General features: G+C 41.7%; 1 protein-coding gene across 1 annotated transcript; it reads right to left on the reverse strand.

Moving 5' to 3' along the window:
• Nucleotides 1-1,982: 1,982 nt before the first annotated feature.
• LOC139562469 (vertebrate ancient opsin) lies at nucleotides 1,983-19,324 on the reverse strand. The gene is made up of 5 exons (XM_071380188.1): nucleotides 18,445-19,324; nucleotides 16,376-16,586; nucleotides 15,992-16,109; nucleotides 15,516-15,749; nucleotides 1,983-4,373 (listed from the first exon to the last, which is right to left on the reverse strand). The coding sequence occupies exons 1-5, from the start codon at nucleotides 18,809-18,811 to the stop codon at nucleotides 4,137-4,139; spliced, it is 1,167 nt and encodes a 388-aa protein (XP_071236289.1). The 5' UTR covers nucleotides 18,812-19,324; the 3' UTR covers nucleotides 1,983-4,136.
• Nucleotides 19,325-21,949: the final 2,625 nt, after the last annotated feature.

A 21,949-nucleotide genomic window follows, 5' to 3' on the forward strand; every position in this document is an offset into this window, starting at 1 on the left:
AGCGGAGTCAATCACCACCTTCCGGAGACACCTGAAACCCCACCTCTTTAAGGAATACCTAGGATAGGATAAAGTAATCCTTCTAACCCCCCCCCCCCCCCCTTAAAAGAGTTAGATGCACTATTGTAAAGTGGTTGTTCCACTGGATATCATAAGGTGAATGCACCAATTTGTAAGTCGCTCTGGATAAGAGCGTCTGCTAAATGACTTAAATGTAATGTAAATGTAAATCAACTTCAATCAGAATAGATGAAGGGGAGGAGACAGGTTAAAGAATGATTTTAAAGCCTTAAGACAATTGAGACATGGATTGTGTATGTGTGCCATTCAGAGGCTGAATAGGCAAGACAAAATATTTGTGTCTTTGAACGTGGTATGGTTGTAGTTAGGTGCCAGGCGCACCGGTTTGGTGTTAACCAACAACACTCTACCAACAGGTCCTAACCCTGACTCTTTGCTGTCACTATATACAGTAGGCTACAGCCAGCTATAGAGCGAAAGAGCATGGCTGCTCAGAGGACAGACAGACGTGTAGCTTGTGAGAATAATCTAGTAGTATGGTTCAGTGGTGGTCTCAGGCTAGCACATAACGCAGTGAAAACTCGGACACTGTTCTGACCAACAAGTTCTGAGCTGACAGCTTGTTAGCACGTTTATTCTAGGCTAAGTTTCTCTGCTCACCCTATATAGATCTAGCAATTGTGACAATCTCAAAAGGACGGAGTCAGGACATGATTAGGAGAAGGCGACCTGTGTTCTCTATTCTCTGTGTAGAGCCTACATGGTGTTTGTGTGATCAGCGTTATTTTCAAAAGATGACTGACGTCCACACTGAGATGCAGCTGGTCCATGGGTGCTATTTGTCCATCACCCTCAGCCTTACCACACCTCAACACAATAAACGGAAGGGGTGATGGATAGCACCTGTCAGCGTTTGGACTAAATGAGAGTGCAGACTGCTCTGATTATTTATGGAAGGTCACTAAAAAAGATCCATCAGTGAATTATTAAATGAGAGTCAAACATGAGGCTTGTTTTGTTTTGCTGCATCGTTGACCGTATATGTCCATGGCGGACAAAAGAAACACACATAGATATCAACAGCATTGTTGACGAACCCACCTATGTCTGTCTGGATCATGTTTAAGCTATTGCTAACCCCGTTTGTGTAAGTACAAAGTGGTAAGGGACAATAATAATAGAAACAGAATAAAATCAGTGTCTAATGTAATGGTGTGGTCAATCATGCCTCAGTATTTTTTGGTTGTTGCTCCTTTGCACCCCAGCATCTCTACTTGCACATTCATCTTCTGCACATCTATCACTCCAGTGTTGAATTGCTAAATTGTAATTATTTTGCCACTATGGCTTATTTATTGCCTTACCTCCCTTATCTTACCTCATTTGCACACACTGTATATAGACTTCCTATTGTGTTATTGACAGTATGTTTGTTTATTCCATGTGTAACTCTGTGTTGTTTTTTGTGTCGCACTGCTTTGCTTTATCTTGGCCAGGTCGCAGTTGTAAATGAGAACTTGTTCTCAACTAGCCTACCCGGTTAAATAAAGGTGAAATAAAAGTATGAATGGACGTTGTTATTTTTCTCTAACATCACGTATTGATCTTCTGTGTCAGTGTATGTCACCTCCTCCCACTACACAGCTTCTATCATCTGACCTAGAACATTGTCCTAATGTTATTCCTTGTAATGTCTGTGGATGTACTATGTTATATGGGCTTTCTGTGTATCTCCTGCTTTACAATGGTATCGTTCACATTGATTCAGAAACCCAGAAAATAGAATAACTCCTTTAAAAATATATAATCTTATTAATCAACCGTTTTCCTTGTATTGTCTGTGGATGTACTACTTTGTCATCTCACAGATGCTAATGCTTGCTGTTTGCCCTGTTCACCAATGGTTTTGTACATAATGATTCAGAAACCCAGACAGCATCACAACCAATAATTGCTTTTAAAAATATATTTTAATCCAGTACAGACATTAGTTTTTCTAACAACTAGCATGCATGACCTGCAACTCAAGACAAAATAGTTACACGAAAAACACAGCAGAACAATTCTCAACATGCCACTGTAAGTACAATACAACAAACACTGTTGGAGGTGCATGATAGTGAAGGCAAAAATGAGAAAAATATATCAATTCTACTTATCCGTCCACATTTGGACTGCTTCCTCAACTTATCAGTCTGTGATTCCTGTCCAAATCTCTGATGTGTTCTTAAAAATGTTCCTCTCCCTGTATTCTCGAAAGCGAGGTTACCACCCCTAGCACCTGCTCATGTATCCTCAAAAAACGGAACATTGTCATATTGCTTTTGTGTGTGTGTAACGTGTATAGGCCTACAGTTTGTTTGTGCGAGTGTGTGTGTTTTGGTTTTACTATCCTTGTGGAGACTTGTAAGTATCAACCTTTATTCATAAAACCTTCATTTTCCGGCTTTGTTACATTCGTTCCAATAGCCCAGTGAACAAGACCTTGAGGTGTGGAAATGCGAGATTCATTTGTACATGACGTATTTGTTGAGACTGACTCATGCAATATGATCAGGGTCTCTGCTGTACCCGGCAAATGGATATTATCACATATTATTATGGATATTATCACATTATTATTACTGTTTAACTTATTCAATGATGGTGCTGCACAGAATGGTGTCAAGATAAATGTACATAAGTTCGAATACACCTGAAACGTATTACTACATCTACTGTAACCAGCTATAAAGTCAACAGTGTTACAGTATCTTGTGCTAAAATATTGCTGACTGTAGACCCATGCTTTGTTGTGATCCTCATTGTACAATGCTTTTGTGCACATTGCTATGGTATTTATCGACGCTAACAATGAGCAGAGCTACTCCGATTCACTGGACCCATTCACAGTGTCCATATACATTATTTCATAACATACAATGTACAGTCACAGTGTGTTGACGAAAGAAATGATTTTTTTTGTGGACTGATCATAAATATACAGTCCCTCAGTGTCCCAGCAGAGCCAGCAGGGGGCCAGCTGCACCAAGTCTCATTGACCGTCTTTGTTTTGAATGGAAACTCCCCATCGAATCTGCTCAAGAGACAGAAAAATGTACAGAAACATATAGAAAACAACACCCTCTCAGCAGGTGCCATCACAGGGGCTTCAAAGGGGAAAAGAGCTCCAGATTTAAAGCATTCTGATGGGAGCCAGCTCTCATCTAGTAAGTCTGGCTTTTCTGGGTAAGAGTAGGACTCGACACCTGCCCCCTCTGACAACCTGGATAATGCAGGTGGTGCACACTCAAGTTGTACAACTGATGTGCAGCGCATAAAGAGTACATCAGTTGTACAAGCTGAGTGTGTACGGGCCCCCTCTAATACAACAAACTGTTAGGTAGCTGATGACAATTAGGCCTACCAGAACAAAAATAACTCATGACTCAAGTAAAGTGGGAGGGAATCAGACAAGCAAATAGTACATTTACAGCCACTATTTCTAGCTTGCTGAATTGTTAATATTTAATCACTGTCAAAAAACATTTAATATTCTTGTAATAATAATGATAAGTAATGATGGAGGGGACTTAAAGAATTAGCGGTTTTCGTGCTGAAAGAATCTTGTATTGTAGTGGAGAGAGGGCTAACGGGAGGATTAGGTGGCCATGATTGTATAAGAGTCAGGACCTTGGTTTAAGGGCACCCTTTGGGTGGCAGTCTCCCCATCACAGCCTAAGGTATTGAGGCGGGAAGAATGCCTCTCACTGGCCCTCTAACACCACTTCCAACAGCATCTGGTCTCCTACCCAGACATCAATCAAGCCTGACCCTGCTTAGACTCAGATGAAAGCCAGCAGAGAGAGGAAGTCAGGGTAGTTTGTCTGCTTGCCATACATTAAAGTATTATGTCCCTCTTTTGTGCTCTGGTTTTGGACAAGTTCCCTCTATTTTTACTAATACATACAAAGTTAACCAGAGAACCCTTGTGGTTACAGCTGGCATCTTTAAACAAACAATTATCACAAGAAGTGTGTGAGTAAGAGAAGATGCATCTGTATAAGAATGGAAAGGGAGGATGGAAAGGCAGTGAGGACTGGAGGTGGTGGGGGGGAGGGGAGTCTTCTGTTGGCCTACATGGGGCAGACTTTGTTCTCTGGGATCGGTAGCTGGGCGACGGAGCTGCGCTCGCTCGGGGACTCCTCCTCATTCTTAGGCTGAGCGTTGCCGCAGACCGGTATGCGGGCGGCGATGGCTGACATCTCGCCCCCCGTGCAGCTCTCCCCAGTCATTCCCGGTCGCTGCGATGTTGCGTTCATGTTCTCTGGCGCAGGCTTGCCGGTAAAGAGCTGGATCAGACACTTCCTGAACTGGACAAAGGTCAAAGGGCATTAGAACAGCCAATCAAAAAGAAAATGTCAGAAAGTCAGTGAAGGCAGTGTTCCTTCAGTACGAAGGGGGAAAAACATTTTTAAACGGGAATGAAATAAATGTTATTTTTGGACAAGTTCTTAAAGCACATTCATTGTTTCTTAACATGTAGGCTTCTGATTGGTGCCTTATGAACAGCACCCAGGTGATAGCCACTTATTGCCTTGCAGTGTGATATCTGAACTGGCAGGATACTGTAGCTCCTCTTAAAAAGAAGCAGATAAGCGGTAGACAGTTACATGGCTCTGCAGGTAGGAGATATGTATCATACTTATCAAGAGATGTACAGCACATATTGCAACATTGCAATTGTTTTTTTCTATTTGTTTAAAAAGGCAGATAGGATGGTGGTCAGTACTCCATCCTACTGCTGAAGGGCACACATCAATGGCCTGCCAATTTTGTCTAAAAGGGTGGGAGAAAAAAACTCTAAAAAGCTCTGAATCATTACTTGTTTCCACATTACCTTGCAGATGAAACTGTTACGTGACTGACCTTTTTGCGAGCTTTTTCTGTCCCAAAAGCAGATTCCAGGAAAACCCTCAATGCATCGCCCCCAGCAAATTCAAGCATGACCTGTGCCACTATTGAAGTTTCCATTTCAACATAAAGTCCAAGCTAATGCTTCTCACATCTTTACCTTCCCAAAGGCTGCTGAAAATAAAAACTATGGCCGGGTTTTCAATTAAATCGCGGGTTGTAGACAATGCTGCTTTTAAAAGGGAATTTCACATTGAGACGACATATCCCGCTGGGAACAGACGTCAGTTCAACTTCTAGTTATGATTTACATTTGGTTGAGTTTTCAGCTGATGTAAATTCAACGTGAAATAAATCAAATAAAAATTCACCATATCATTGGATTTATGAAAAAAATTGGGTGAAAAAAGACAAAATGCCCTTACGTTGATTACTTTTTGCAAATCCAATCAGTTTTCAATGTTGATTACTTTTAAACTCGGACAAAACAGAGATGCTTGTTCTAGGTCCCAAGAAACAAAGAGATATTCTGTTAAATCTGACAATTAATCTTGATGGTTGTAAAGTCGTCTCAAATAAAACTGTGAAGGACCTCGGCGTTACTCTGGACCCTGATCTCTCTTTTGACGAACATATCAAGACTGTTTCAAGGACAGCTTTTTTCCATCTACGTAACATTGCAAAAATCAGAAATTTTCGGTCCAAAAATGATGCAGAAAAATTAATCCATGCTTTTGTTACTTCTAGGTTAGACTACTGCAATGCTTTACTTTCCGGCTACCCGGATAAAGCACTAAATAAACTTCAGTTAGTGCTAAATACGGCTGCTAGAATCCTGACTAGAACCAAGAAATTTGATTATATTACTCCAGTGCTAGCTTCCCTACACTGGCTTCCTGTTAAGGCAAGGGCTGATTTCAAAGTTTTACTGTTAACCTATAAAGCGTTACATGGGCTTGCTCCTACCTATCTTTCCGAGTTGGTCCTGCCGTACATACCTACACGAACGCTACGGTCACAAGACGCAGGCCTCCTAATTGTCCCTAGAATTTCTAAGCAAACAGCTGGAGGCAGGGCTTTCTCCTATAGATCTCCATTTTTATGGAATAGTCTGCCTACCCATGTGAGAGACGCAGACTCGGTCTCAACTTTTAAGTCTTTACTGAAGACGTATCTCTTCAGTAGGTCATATGATTGAGTGTAGTCTGGCCCAGGGGTGTGAAGGTGAACGGAAAGGCTCTGGAGCAACGAACCGCCCTTGCTGTCTCTGCCTGGCCGTTTCCCCTCTCTCCACTGGGATTCTCTGCCTCTAACCCTATTACAGGGGCTGAGTCACTGGCTTACTGGTGCTCTTTCATGCCGTCCCTAGGAGGGGTGCGTCACTTGAGTGGGTTGAGTTACTGACGTGATCTTCCTGTCTGGGTTGGCGCCCCCCCCTTGGTTTGTGCTGTGGTGGAGATCTTTGTGGGCTATACTCGGCCTTGTCTCAGTATGGTAAGTTGGTGGTTGAAGATATCCCTCTAGTGGTGTGGGGGCTGTGCTTTGGCAAAGTGGGTGGGGTTATATCCTTCCTGTTTGGCCCTGTCCGGGGGTATCATCGGATGGGGCCACAGTGTCTCCTGACCCCTCCTGTCTCAGCCTCCAGTATTTATGCTGCAGTAGTTTATGTGTCGGGGGGCTAGGGTCAGTTGGTTATATCTGGAGTACTTCTCCTGTCTTATCCGGTGTCCTGTGTGAATTTAAGTATGCTCTCTCCTTCTCTCTGTCTTTCTCTCTCTCAGAGGACCTGAGCCCTAGGACCATGCGTCAGGACTACCGGGCATGATGACTCCTTGCTGTCCCCAGTCCACCTGGCCTTGCTGCTGTTCCAGTTTCAACTGTTCTGCCTGCGGCTATGGAACCCTGACCTGTCCACCGGACGTGCTACCTGTCCCAGACCTGCTGTTTTCAACTCTCTAGAGACCGCAGGAGCGGTAGAGATACTCTTAATGATCGGCTATGAAAAGCCAACTGACATTTACTCCTGATTATTATTTGACCATGCTGGTCATTTATGAACATTTGAACATCTTGGCCATGTTCTGTTATAATCTCCACCCGGCACAGCCAGAAGAGGACTGGCCACCCCTCATAGCCTGGTTCCTCTCTAGGTTTCTTCCTAGGTTTTGGCCTTTCTAGGGATTTTTTCCTAGCCGCCGTGCTTCTACACGGCGTACACCTGCATTGCTTGCTGTTTGTGGTTTTAGGCTGGGTTTCTGTACAGCACTTCGAGATATTAGCTGATGTACGAAGGGCTATATAAAATAAACTTGATTTGATTTTGATTTGATTCAATGTCATCACATCATTGATTCAACCAGTTTTTTCCCAGTGGGATGCTGCGTTTGCAGTGAAAGCAATCTCTGCGAACGTGGGAACATTGCCTTTTAAAAGTTGCATTGACTACAACCCACGATCGGATTGAATCCTGGCCTATTCTCAAATGTATGTTCACTTTAGATTCAATGTTTTGTCCACTGACCTTGAAATCTTTAAGGATTTAGCAGAGAATACATTTAAGTATTTGTTTGAGAAAGGTGTTCGCTTGATGTTCCAAAATAGACCTACAAGAAAGCAACTATGGCAATAAGCTACAGTATGTGTCATGCCAAGCATAAGGTCATAAATGTGTCACCTTAATGGAACTATGAATGGCTTGAGCAAAATAACATCAACAACACTTTTTCTGTCCCATTGAAAGGCTATTCTGGAGGCTAGATGGTTTTCCAAGATGAAGAAGGCCAACATCATAACATTTCACACCTCTCAGCTAAATGGAGAACACATTTCAATTCCCATATTTCTGTGCACTGGACATAGACAGCAGGATTGTGTGTCAGAAGAACTTTGGTGAGTGGTACTGTATAGCTCAGTTGGTAGAGCATGGGTTTGATTCTTGGGACCACCCATGTAAAATGTATGCATGATGACTCTCGTTTTGGATAAAAGCTTCTGCTAAATGGCATTTATTATTATTATTATTACTAATAATAATAATATGCCATTTAGTAGTATTATGGTACAGAGCAGGATGTACTGACATTCTCCTAAAAAATTGTTTTTCATCTTGCCACATACAGTGCCTTGCAAAAGTATTCATCCCCCTTGGTGTTTTTGTCACGATCGTCTTCGGGTGAAAGAGAAGAGGACCAAGGCGCAACGTGAAGTGAATACATAATCTATTTATTTAAGCAACGTACTGAAGAACACTTAAACAAAACTACAAACGTGAAGCTATACAAAACAAATAAGTGCAGAAACTGGCAACTTACACATAGACAATCACCCACAACCTACCTAATGACTATGGCTGCCTAAATATGGCTCCCAATCAGAGACAACGATAGACAGCTGTCTCTAATTGAGAACCAATCTAGGCAACCATAGACTTACATAAACACCTACAATGAACACAACCCCATGAACTCTACAAACACCCCCTAAACAATACTAGACGAGACAAAAACACACAAACATCCCCCATGTCACACCCTGACCTAACTAAAATAATAAAGAAAACAAAGATAACTAAGGCTAGGGCGTGCCAGTTTTTCCTATTTTGTTGCATTACAACCTGTTATTTAAATCGATTTTTATTTGAATTTCATGTAATGGACATACACAAAATAGTCCAAATTGGTGAAGTGAAATGAAAAAAATTACTTATTTCAAAAATATTGAAAAAATTAAAAACGGAAAAGTGGTGCGTGCATATGTAATCACCCCCTTTGCTATGAAGCCCCTAAATAAGATCTGGTGCAACCAATTACCTTCAGAAGTCACATAATTAGTTAAATTAAGTCCACCTGTGTGCAATCTAAGTGTCACATAATACAGTATATATACACCTGTTCTGAAAGGCCCCAGAGTCAGCAACACCACTAAGCAAAGGGCACCACCAAGCAAGCGGCACCATGAAGACCAAGGAGCTCTCCAAACAGGTCAGGGACAAAGTTGTGGAGAAGTACAGATTAGGGTTGCGTTATGAAAAGAATATCCGAGACTTTGAACATCCCACGGAGCACCATTAAATCCATTATTTTAAAAATGGAAAGAATATGGCACCACAACAAACATGCCAAGAGAGGGCCGCCCACCAAAACTCAAAGACCAGGCAAGGAGGGCATTAATAGAGAGGCAACAAAGAGACCAAAGATAACCCTGAAGGAGCTGCAAAGCTCCACAGCGGAGATTGGAGTATCTGTCCATAGGACCATTTTAAGCCGTACACTCCACAGAGTGGGCGGAGCTGGGCGGAGGTTCACCTTCCAGCAAGACAATGATCCTAAGCATACTGCTAAAGCAACACTTGAGTGGTTTAAGGGGAAACATTTAAATGTCTTGGAATGTCCTAGTCAAAGCCCAGACCTCAATCCAATCTGTGGTATGACTTAAAGATTGCTGTTCACCAGCGGAACCCATCCAACTTGAAGGAGCAGGAGCAGTTTTGTCTTGAAGAATGGGCAAAATTCCAGTGGCTAGATGTGCCAAGCTTATAGAGACATACCCCAAGAGACTTGCAACTGTAACTGCTGCAAAAGGTAGCTCTACAAAGTATTGATTTGGGGGGGGGGGGGGGTGAATAGTTATGCACGATCAAGTTTTCAGTTTGTTTGTCTTATTTCTTCAAAGTGGTAGGCATGTTGTGTAAATCAAATGATACAAACCTCCCAAAAATCCATTTTAATTCCAGGTTGTAAGGCAACAAAATTGGACAAATACCAAGGGGTGTGAATACTTTCGCAAGCCACTGTATGGCCAGGGACATGAGTACACAGATGATGTAATGCTAGCAGGGAAACTTCAATGCAGGGAAACTTCTACCAGCATGTTAAATGTGCAACCAAGAGGGGGGGGGGGACTCTAGACCACCTTTACTCCACACAGAGACACATACAAAGCTGTCCCTCGCCCTCCATTTGATAAATCTGACCATAATTCTATCCTCCTAATTCCTGGTTACAAGCAAAAACTAAAGTAGGAAGTACCAGTGACTCGGTCAATAAAGAAGTGGTCAAATGATGCAGATGCAGGACTGTTTTGCCTGCACAGATTGGAATATGTTCCGAGATTCTTCCGATGGCATTGAGGAGTACACCACTTCAGTCACAAGCTTCATCAATAAGTGCATCAATGACGTCGTCCGCACAGTGACTGTACGTTTATACCCCAACCAGAAGCCATGGATTACAGGCAAGATCCGCACTGAGCTAAAGGGTAGAGGTGCCGCTTTCAAGGAGCAGGACTCTAACTCGGAAGCTTATAGGAAATCCTGCTATGCCCTCCGACGAACCATTAAACAAGTAAAGCATCAATACAGGACTAATATTGAATCGTACTACACAGGCTCCGACGGTTGTCGGATGTGGCAGGGCTTGCAAACTATTACAGACTACTAAGGGAAGCACAACCGCGAGGTGCCCAGTAATATAAGCCTACCAGATGAGCTAAATCACTTCTAAGCTTGGCAAGCAACACTGAAGTATGCATGAGAGCATCAGCTGTTCCGGATGACTGTGTGATCACGCTCTCCGTAGCCGATGTGAGTAAGACCTTTAAACAGGTCAGACGGATCACCAGGACTTGTACTCTGAGCATGCGCTGACCAACTGGCAAGTGTCTTCACTGACATTTTCAACCTGTCCCTGACTGAGTGTAATACCAACATGTTTCAAGCAGACCACCATAGTCCCTGTGCCCAAGAACACTAAGGTAACCTGCCTAACTGACTACCGACCTCTGAAGTGCGTTGAAAGGCTGGTCATGGCTCACAACACCATTATCCCAGAAACTCTAGACCCACTCCAGTTTGCATACCGCCCCAACAGATCCACAGATGATGCAATCTCTATTGCACTCCACACTGCCCTTTCCCACCTGGACAAAAGGAACACCTATGTGAGAATGCTATTCATTGACTGCAGCTCAGCGTTCAACCCCATTGTGCCCTCAAAGCTTATCACTAAGCTAAGGACCCTGGGACTAAACACCTCTCTCTGCAACTGGATCCTGGACTTGCTGACGGGCCGCCCCCAGGTGGTAAGGGTAGGTAACAACACATCTGCCGCGCTGATCCTCAACACAGGGGCCCCTCAGGGGTACTCAGTCCCCTCCTGTACTCCCTGTTCACTCACGACTGCATGGCCAGGCACGACTCCAACACCATCATAAAGTTTGCCGATGACACAACAGTGGTAGTCCTGATCAACGATGAGACAGCCTATAGGGAGGAGGTCAGAGACTGGCCGTGTGGTGCCAGGATAACAACCTCTCCCTCAACGTGATCAAGACAAAGGAGATGATTGTGGACTACAGGAAAAGGAGGACCGAGCAGGCCCCCATTCTCATCGACGGGGCTGTAGTGGAGCAGGTTGAGAGCTTCAAGTTCCTTGGTGTCCCCATTACCAACAAACTATCATGGTCCAAGCACACCAAGACAGTCGTGAAGAGGGCACGACAAAACCTATTCCCCCTCAGGAGACTGAAAAGATTTAGCATGGGTCCTCAGATCCTCAAAAAGTTCTACAGCTGCACCATCGAGAGCATCCTGACTGGTTGCATCACTACCTGGTATGGCAACTGCTCGGCCTCCGACCGCAAGGCACTACAGAGGGTAATGCATACGGCCCAGTACATCACTGGGGCCAAGCTTCCTGCCATCCAGGACCTCTATACCAGTCAGTGTCAGAGGAAGGCCCTAAAAATTGTCAAAGACTCCAGCCACCATTGTCATAGACTGTTCTCTCTGCTACCGCACCGAAAGCTTCTACCTCCAAGACACAAGACTAAAGAACAGCTAGTCAAATGGCTACCCAGACTATTTGCATTGTCCCCCCCCTCTTTTACTCCCTGTTTATTATCTATGCATAGTCACTTTAACTCTACCTACAGTACATGTACATATTACCTCAATTACCTCGACTACCCTGTGCCCCCGCACATTGACCCTGTATATAGCCTCGCTACTGTTATTTTAATTATTTGGGGGTTTTTCTCTATTTTTTACTTAACACTTATTTTTCTAACTGCATTGTTGGTTGAGGGCTTGTACGTAAGCATTTCTACACCTGTATTCGGCACATGTGACAAAAAAAAGTGATTTGATTTGATATGGCACAATAGAGAGACTATGGCATGCCAATCATTCATCACACAGCCACAGACCAGACTTAATTTGCTCAATTATTAATCAAAAACTTCTGCCTGACAACTGTGATCTTTGGGGACTGTGGTTCCTCATTTGTATTTTGAGGGACTGACCTTGTAAGATCAAAGCTCTTTCTTTCAAGAAATATCAAAGGATAATGGTAGAACGTTCCTCCTTGACCTTGCTGTGACCTGTGTATGATATACTTTGAACCTGTCTATGATATCAATCTGCTTTACTGTACAGAAGTCATCCATTGTAGGAAGCCTCCTATGTCTCTCTGACACTATTGCGTAACTTCCACACAGACCCCATTGCTTAAGGTCAGTTGACTTTTACAACTGTCCTACATCTGAGGTATCTTGATGCCAGGATCTGCCTGCTAGCTGTCCTTATTTACATTTATTCACATCCCCTGCTCTTTTATAAATACAGTGACCTATTAACAGGACAGATCTAAAGTGGAGCAGCCAGTCAGATGGACAGGCAGAATTCATGCACCCACATGTGACCAAAATCTCCCGAACCAAATCAAAAATGTTATATAAACAGCATGCTATTGAAGTTTTTAGATACTATTTTTGTGATTTTCCTTGGTTTTGAAAAATGTACCCCACCACAGTGATAGACATCCTCAGGCTCATTTGGCAATATGAGGGCATGCAGAAAACAAGTATAAATGGCCATATATCAGAGAGAATACTATTTATTTTGCTCTATTTGGTTGTCATAGAAGCCATCAGTCCCGAGAAACCATCAGTATCACCACAATGGGAACGAGAAAGCACGCGCATGAGGCTTTGTAACTTCCATATACATTAAAAATATAGATTTGGTAAAAAAAAAAAGGAAAAATGTGTTATTTAATGTCTATCCTTGACCAAATTCATTGTGGCTTTGTGTAAATCTAAAACTACAGTGCATTCGGAAAGTTTTCAGACACCTTAACTTTTTCCAAATGTCGTTACGTTACAGCTTTATTCTAAAATGGATTAACTATTTTTTTCCCTCATCAATACACAATAATGACAAAGCGAAAAAAGGGTTTTAAAATGTGCAAATTTATTTAAAAAATGAAAACAGAAATTACTTATTTACATACACTACCGGTCAAACGTTTTAGAACACCTACTCATCCAAGGGTTTTTCTTTATTTGTACTATAGCATTCACCTAGAATGCTTTTCCAACAGTCTTGAAGGAGTTCCCACATATGCTGAGCACTTGTTGGCAATATGAGGGCATGAGTTCCTCTGTGGAGATGGGAGAACCTTCCAGAAGGACAACCATGTCTGCAGCACTCCACCAGACGGAAGCCACTCCTCAGTAAAAGGCACATGACAGCCTAAAGGACTCTCAGACCATGAGAAACAAGATTCTCTAGTTTGATGAAACCAAGATTGAGCTCTTTGACCTGAATGTTATGGGTCACGTCTTGAGGAAACCTTGCACCATCCCTACGGTGAAGCATGGTGGTGGCAGCATCATGCTTTGGGGATGTTTTTCAGCGGCAGGGACTGGGAGACCAGTCAGGATCGAGGGAAAGATGAACGGAGCAAAGTACAGAGAGATCCTTGATGAAAACCTGCTCAGGACCACAGACTGAGGCAAAGTTTCAGGACAATGACCCTAAGCACACAGCCAAGACAATGCAAGAGTTGCTTCGAACAAGTTACTGAATGTCCTTTAGTGGCCCAGCCAGAGCCCGGACTTGAACCCAATTTAACATCTCTGGTGATAGCTGTGCAGCGACGCTCCCCATCCAACCTGACAGAGTTTGAGAGGATCTGGAGAGAAGAATGGGAGAAACTCCCCAAATACAGGTGTGCCAAGCTTGTAGCGTCATACTCAAGAAAACTCAAGGCTCTAATCACTGCCAAAGGTGCTTCAACAAAGTACTGAGTAAAGAGACTGAATACTTATGTAAATGTTTCTTAATTTAATACATTTCCTTAAAAATATGGCTTTGACATTATGGTGTATTGTGTGTAGATTGATGAGTAGACTTTTTTTTTTTTTAAATAGGCTGTAAAGTAACAAATTGTGGAAAAAGTAAACAGGTCTGAATACTCTGTATACATGTATCTCTCTTTTAATGAGCAGAGAGAAATCAAGAACCCCTGATGATAATGATATATATTTTTATTTATTTAACCTTTATTTAACTAGGCAAGTCAGTTAAGAACAAATTCTTATTTACAATGACGGACTACCCCGGCCAAACCCTAACCCGGACGACGCTGGGCCAATTTTGCGCCGCTCTATGGGACTCCCAATCATGGCCGTTTGTGATACAGCCTGGAATCAAACCAGGGTCTGTAGCGACGCCTCTAGCACTGAGATGCAGTGCCTTAGACCGTTGCGCCACTCAGGAAAATAATACATTGTGTAACGCATTTCCCATGCTCAATGTGCAGAATATCTTTTGGTAATTGCAAAACAAACTGGTTTTGCGGATCGAGGAGCTGATGCATTTTTAAAGCAGCCAGCCAGCATGGATAGTTCTACATTCTATATTTCACATGTCATTTATTCATACACTATACATTATTTAAGGACAGGCTAACACCCAAAAACAAAACAAAAAGAACTGTCAGCTGAGTTTTCCTCAAAGGCTTTCATCCCAAGACTAACAATTGATGATGCCTCTCAGCTCTGTGTCAGTTGAGTGAGACTTGCCACAACCTGGCAGAGAACTGGTGGGCATTTTTTCTCCTGAAAACTGCCAAATTGTATTTCCATTCATATTGCAGAATTCAGAGAATTCATAAGCAACAGGCCAGGATTAAATCAGATCAGCAGTAACCCATGTTAGCCGACAAACGCATAATTTATCATTGCTTTTGTTAAGGCGGTGTCAGTGGTGTAATTGCGTTAGAGCTGTCAAATCGGTAATTGGCTGCTCTTGTGGTAATTGTCATGAAACCACACCTGTCCTTAAATCCAACCCGCATTACAAGTTCAGAATGAGAAAGTGTAGGCTACATAGAAATAACGACACCAGTAATAGGGATTTATAGAAGCCTGACCGAGGTGTAGATTATATCACACATTCCAGTGTTCAAATTTTGTAATGTAGCTGCATGGGATTTCTACTAATGCAATTCAGTGCATCCAATGGCAGGTCCGCGATAGGTAACGCCAGGAGCAGGTTGTGGATATGACAGCTCTAACACAGTTACACCCCCGACACCACCAAAACAAAAGCAATCACAAACTATGTTACTGCTGTGTTACTGTTGATCTGATTGTATCCTGGCCTTATTCACAGTACACCTGGAAATGGTTGTCTAAAACCTTGGGCAACAATAATAACAGCAATATCACAGATCCATACGGTGTAAGCCTTCAATGTAATTAACAACCCAGAGAATGTCATAAGTAGCCATGCGTTCAGGGGGGAAAGAGTGAGATACCTGTTTGTTCATGAAGACGTAGATTACTGGGTTGTAGACTGCAGCCGTCTTGGAGAAGAAAGCGGGTGCGGCAGCCAGTCTGGGGTCCAGGTAGATGGTGGGACAGGCTGTGACAATGATGGAGAAGGCTGCGTAGGGTGTCCAGCCCACCAGGTAAGCGACGATCATCACCACCACCATGCGGCTCACCTCACGCTCCGGTTTCTTGGCATTACCCAGCCTGCCATGGGACACCTGAGGATTGACGTGACAACAAACAGCTTTGGTTATTGAGCTATAAAGTCTATTATGTCTATTATGTGAGTTTATTTAAAGACTTTAAGAACTGACCTGAAAGTCTTGAATACACCAGGACATAATAACTAGACAATTACAAAAAATATTCCCAAGCATGCGCTTGCTAGTCAACCAAGGACTACTTTGGTTCAGTTGCATCCTCTACCAGTAGTGCCAGTATTCTATACATGGAAACTGACCTTCCTCAGCTTCTGTAGGAGCTTCCCATAGCAGTAGATGATCATCCCCAAGGGCATTATGAAGCAGGTCACAAAGAAGGTGATGATGTAGGTGTGATTCCAAATGTTGTTGGAATACCTGAGGTCAGAGGAAAGTAGACCATAAACATTTAAATTACATTTCCACCATTTTCTACAAGGCCCAGTCATATTATGACATTGTTAACTATTCCTTTAAAAGGGATATCTGTAGTTCATACAACCATTTTTGCCATGCCCAAATGCCACTGCAATTCAAGAATGACCCGTGTGTACCTAAGTGCATGTATGATACAAACAGGAGGTTGATATTGCTGTACATCTACAGTATGATGTGTGCCCTCTGCTCTCTCTGTTGCCTCTCACCAATTGGGCTCGCAGGTGGTGCCGATCTTACTGACGGTGTAGCTGCACCAGCCGAACACAGGAGGGATAGTCCAGATGAAGGAGAAGGTCCAGACGAACAGCAGGCCCAGCGCTGCATGCTTCCCCCTCAGACGGACATTCCCCAGAGGCCGGCAGATCACAAAGTAGCGCTCAAAGGACAGGACCGCCAGGGACCACATAGCCACAATCCCTGAAAGAAGGGTATTATGGGCATTATGTAGAGCCTAGAAGCCACATTACTACTTAACCCATTTACCTGTGACTATATTCATTACATAGCACTGACTTGCATGCCTTCTTACTATTAATAAAACGATTACTAACATGTTAAAATAACAATAAATGACATATTTTCATTAAAAACGTTATTTTTAAAAGAAGATATAGTCTGGACAAAAATCTGGTCATGTTGCTATGTAAAAGGACTGGTCGTCCGTTCTAAGCTAGCTAGCCAACTTCAGCTAACTCAGTCACGCTTATATTAACCCCCACTTTACCAAACTAAATGCTGTTTCAAATATGTTTTATTGTGGAACAGAGTCAAATGTACAAGTTTATAAACAGGATTGAGGGCTCCCTTTTAACCCTTTTCAATATAGAAGCTAACAGTGAAATGCATTAAAGAAAATGGACACAACAAAAAAAAGGAGGCTACATCAAAACAGTGTGAAAAATGAATGGAAAATTAAAGAAAAGGGGCTAACTAGAACCCTAAAAGGATTTTAGGCTGTACCTGTCGGATAACCCTGTCTGATTCCAGGTAGAGCACTTTTTCATTACAGGTAGAACCCTCAAATAACCCTTTGGTGTTAAGGTTCTAGCTGGAACCAAAAAAGCGTTCAGTTCTACCACAGGGACAGCGGAAGAACACTTTATGGTTCTAGGTAGCTCCTTTTTCAAAGATTGTATGTATATGATATTCACATACCATTGTGACATTGTCAGTGAAAAGGCAGAGCACTATGATTCCAACCACAATAGGATTGTGAGTTACATTCTCAGAGAGAGTTATCTAAATGCAATTGTGACAGCACTTAGGGTATAGCTACATCAACTTGCAGGATATATATAATCCATGTAAGAGGTACATATTGAAGTACTCTTACCTAAAATAGGCTAATGATGCAGTAAAGGTACATTAGTCTGCCTCCTAATGGAGTGAAAAAGTTGTACTTAATTACAGTATAATTCACTCTCAAAGGTTTGCTTGTGTACTACAGTCTCTGGGGCAAGACTACAGTACAAGGACTCTCTCCTTAACACTACATTTAATTCAGAATTGTTGTTGTAGAAAAGTATATAAATGACCTAAATAAGTGCTATTTGGGTCACACGTGAAATAAGGAGCAGCCCCTATTCCTTTTGTGTAATCATAAAAACTGCTCAACTCCATTGCGATACTAATAATATGCTAATGTCAATACAATGCTATTACTAGTGTAATGACAGTGTTATTACACAGGTATACTTAAAGTATTACCCTACTGCCTTTTGGTTCAAATAATTGTCTCAGCATGTCTTACATACAAACCAGCTCAAAAACAAATGGATTAAGGCGTCATAATAAACAGATTACTGCCTTCTGATGTAATGAGTAGCTACTGTAGCTACTGTAGCCTACTTTCTCAGCAACAAACAGTGTTTTCACTGTTGACTATAAGGCTATGTTGTGCAACAAAAATGTGTGTGTTTCCTAAGTTAGATAATGTATTCACATTTTTTTAAATGTTATCACACGATCATATCTGTCTGTGTGTAATTTTGCCATCAGTTTTAGGTAGATTTTTCACCGCAACAAAATGCTTTAAAAGAACTGCGAAATGCACTACAAATGATGGATGGCTTCTTTTCGGCTGTCTTTAAAAAAAACGGTCTAAGAAACCAATCTAACAAATAAACAGTCAATCAAACAATCAGTCTTTGACTTTCAAATTGTATTATTTTTGCAACATTTTGGAATCTAAACAGCTCCAACACTGACACCTACAGTAAGTGTGCGATTACCCCAGCATCCAATTTATTCAGATACATAACCATGCTGAACTTACCGAAATAGGTGACAGCAAAACCTTCCAAAACGCAAGCCCAATTTCCAAGGAAAAAATACCCTTTGGCGTTTGTTAGAAAACTTATGGTTCCACCGGTGAGTGACACAAGGAAGTCAGCGAGAGATAAATTAACTATGATATAATTTAAGGGCTGTCTCAGCTGTTTGAACTTGTAAGTGGCCAACATAACAGTGAAATTTTCAAAGAGAGACAGAGATGTTATAACAAACATCAAGGTAGCCAAAACTGCGAAATTCCAAGGTGCAAGATTTGTTATTGGACCAGTGAACGGATCAGCATGTGGTTTGTAGATCTCTGATGGCTCGGTATAAGAAACACCATTTACTGCAATTCTTAAAGTATCCATTGTCCATGTCCAAATAATTGCACGCGATCTTAGAGAGTAATATTAATATTGCACTTGGGGGTTATGTAAGGGGTCTGAGATTTTGTGGTCCATATGTCTCATTTTCACAACTTAATTTGGACTCTCATCCTCGGAGTCGCGCGTAAAAAACATTCGTTTGAAAGAATGACTGGATCAACAGCCATCGCTTGAAATCTTTAGACTACTTGTCTTTGAGTAGGTTGAACTTCAGATCTTGATATCCGCATTTTGTATGAAATAACCTATTTTGGACCAAAGCGACGAATCCACAGTTATTCAGAGTTCACGAAAACAGCAACGGTAAACCAAAAGGGCAAAAGCAGTCCTGCAAATAAACGAACACTTTATAAATTAATCGGTGGGGGCCGAATCGGAATCTTGAGAAGGCACACCAACAACTAAATAGGTGACTGATGGCAGCATCTTGTATGCGCTTATATAGCCGGTAGTCGACTCGCTCGCAACAACTCCTGCCCTCGAGGAAATGCAAAACCTAGCTACTTGTCAGATGTGCAAATGAGGTCTGTATGCGACGAATCCGCTGCCTTTCCCTTTCATATTTTGAATGTGTTTTTTATTCGTAATTTTGCAACTACATGCATTTTGGGCTTTTCTAACTTTCCAAAAAATGTGTTTGTTGAAAAAACTTTTCTCATTTTGTCAGGACCGTAAACTTGTATTGGCTGTGACCATTTTATTCGACAATACATTTTACTCAGTTTTCAAAACACTTTTCTGCAGTTTTCATTGCCATCTCATAATAAAACATTCCATTTTAATTTAAAACTGAATGACAAACAGATTGGATTTTTTGATGATTTGGATTCTGTCTATAGTATTTGGTACTACCACATTTAAGAAATCATTATTTGAATTCCTTAATCCATAAATATGGGCCTGCGCTGTCTGTGCTTGTATACCTGCACGGAGGCTACCATCAACAATGCAGTGTCCTGCTGAAATAGTTATATATTTATAATTTTGACAGTAGTTACACTGTAAAGAGGTTACCTTGAATTTAACTTTAAGTTTACAGGTGGCAAATAATATTCTGTATTTAAAATTACAGTACACCTACTGTAATATAAAGATGGTATCAGAGCAAGTACTGTGTAATGACACACAGTACAATACCATAAAATGTACTGTATTATACTATAAAAAAAAGTAAATGCTACCGTAATTGGAATGGATGAATGAAATGTATTGAGGGGAGGGGCTTGTATTTCACATTATTTTACTGTAATTACAAGGGATTGGTGCAAGCAGGTTGGCTGCTAGGTAAAGTATTTAGACATTACAGCATATTAATTCATATTTGGTGTTTTATATCACTTGCACTTCTAGAGGCCTAACAAAGGCTTCCAAACTTGCAGCGACAACAGGGAAAAAACAGTCCAAAAGGACATGGCAAGATGCTCAACCTGTTAAGACTGGCTGCAACTCCAATCTTGCCTCATAAACAACAGAGGAAGACTAACAGTGAAATGCTTACTAACGGGCCCCAAAAAATGCAATAATGTAGAAATAATAACACAAGGAATAAATACACAATGAGTAATGATAACTTGGGTATATACACGGTTATCTAATCTGTCCCCTATACATTTTAAATTGATGGGGCAATGTAATCACATAGGAGTTAAATTGTTACAGCATTTCCCCTCACCGGTGCAACAAATAAAGCCTCTTACAAGGCATGCTTCAAAATATGTTAATAGGCCCGAAACAACAATTCCAAATCAAATCAAATTTTATTTGTCACATGCCCCGAATACAACAGGTCTTACCATTCACTCACTAGTGCTCAAAAGGGTTTTGGTGCTCCCAAGATACTATAGTCTGATGGGGTGGAATTACAATACCATTTGAAATACACCAATTTTCCCACAAACCATCATCATTTACAGCAGAGCTGTGGACTCGAGTCACATAACTTGGACTCGAGTCTAACTCCAGTCACAAATTTGATAACTTGATTGGACTGGATAGAAAATAAAATAGCTTGACTTGCACTTGGAGCCTCAAGATTCGGGACTCAACTTTGACTTGAGACTGATGACTTGAAGTTATCTGGCCAGGTTTTGTAACTCACTTTGTAGCACAGGTTCTTGGTGGATTAGCCTACTCTCCACGCAGCCAGTGACTGTAGCTGCAGGCAGCATTATATAATGTAATTCTGAAGTTGTATTTGGAATTTGTTGGTAAAATTAAATATTTATCAAATCACATTTTATTTGTCACCTGCACCGAAAACAACAGGTGTAGACCGTACCGTGAAATGCTTACTTACAAGCCCTTAACCAATGTCACGTCCTGACCATAGTGCTTATGTGTTTTGCTTATTTTAGTGTTGGTCAGGACGTGAGCTGGGTGGGCATTCTATGTTGTGTGTCTAGTTTGTCTGTTTCTGTGTTCAGCCTAATATGGTTCTCAATCAGAGGCAGCTGTCAATCGTTGTCCCTGATTGAGAATCATATATAGGTGGCTTGTTTTGTGTTGGGATTTTGTGGGTGGTTGTCTTCCGTGTCAGTGTTTGTACCACACGGGACTGTTTCGTTTGTCTAGTCTGTTCCTGTTCGCGCGTTCTTCGTTTTGTGTAAGTTCTCATGTTCAGGTCGGTCTACATTGTTTTTGTTATTTTGTAATTTATTCAAGTGTACTTCGTGTTTCGTCTTGTCTAAATAAATTCATCATGTATTCATCACCCGCTGCATTCTGGTCCGATCCCTACACCTCTTCAGACGAAGAGGGGGAAATCAATCGTTACAACCAACAATACAGTTCAAGATATATAGTTAAGTAAAAAAAAATATGATAAGTAACAAAATAAAATAACGATGCTATATACAGGGGGTACCGGTACCGAGTCAATGTGCGTGGGTACCGGTTAGTCGAGGTAATTTGTACATGTAGGTAGGGGTAAAGTCACTATGCATACTGTAGATAATAAACAGCGAGTAGCAGCAGTGTAAAAACAAATTGGGGAGGTGTCAATGTAAATAGTCCGTGTGGCCATTTGATTAATTGTTCAGCAGTCTTATGGCTTGGGGGTAGAAGCTGTTAAGGAGCCTTTTGGACCTAGACTTGGCGCTACGGTACCGCTTGCCATGCGGT

This window comes from Salvelinus alpinus, chromosome 32 (genome assembly GCF_045679555.1).
Source record: "Salvelinus alpinus chromosome 32, SLU_Salpinus.1, whole genome shotgun sequence".
Taxonomy (NCBI): Eukaryota; Metazoa; Chordata; class Actinopteri; order Salmoniformes; family Salmonidae; genus Salvelinus; species Salvelinus alpinus.

Coding starts and splice junctions, on each gene's coding strand:
- LOC139562469 (XM_071380188.1), bottom strand. CDS start 18,811: ATGGATACTTTAAGAATTGCAGTAAATGGTGTTTCTTATACCGAGCCA. Junction 16,587..18,444: donor TTTTGCTGTCACCTATTTCG/GTAAGTTCAGCA, acceptor CCCTTCTTTCAG/GGATTGTGGCTATGTGGTCC. Junction 4,374..15,515: donor ACGTCTTCATGAACAAACAG/GTATCTCACTCT, acceptor ACCTTTGTCCAG/TTCAGGAAGTGTCTGATCCA.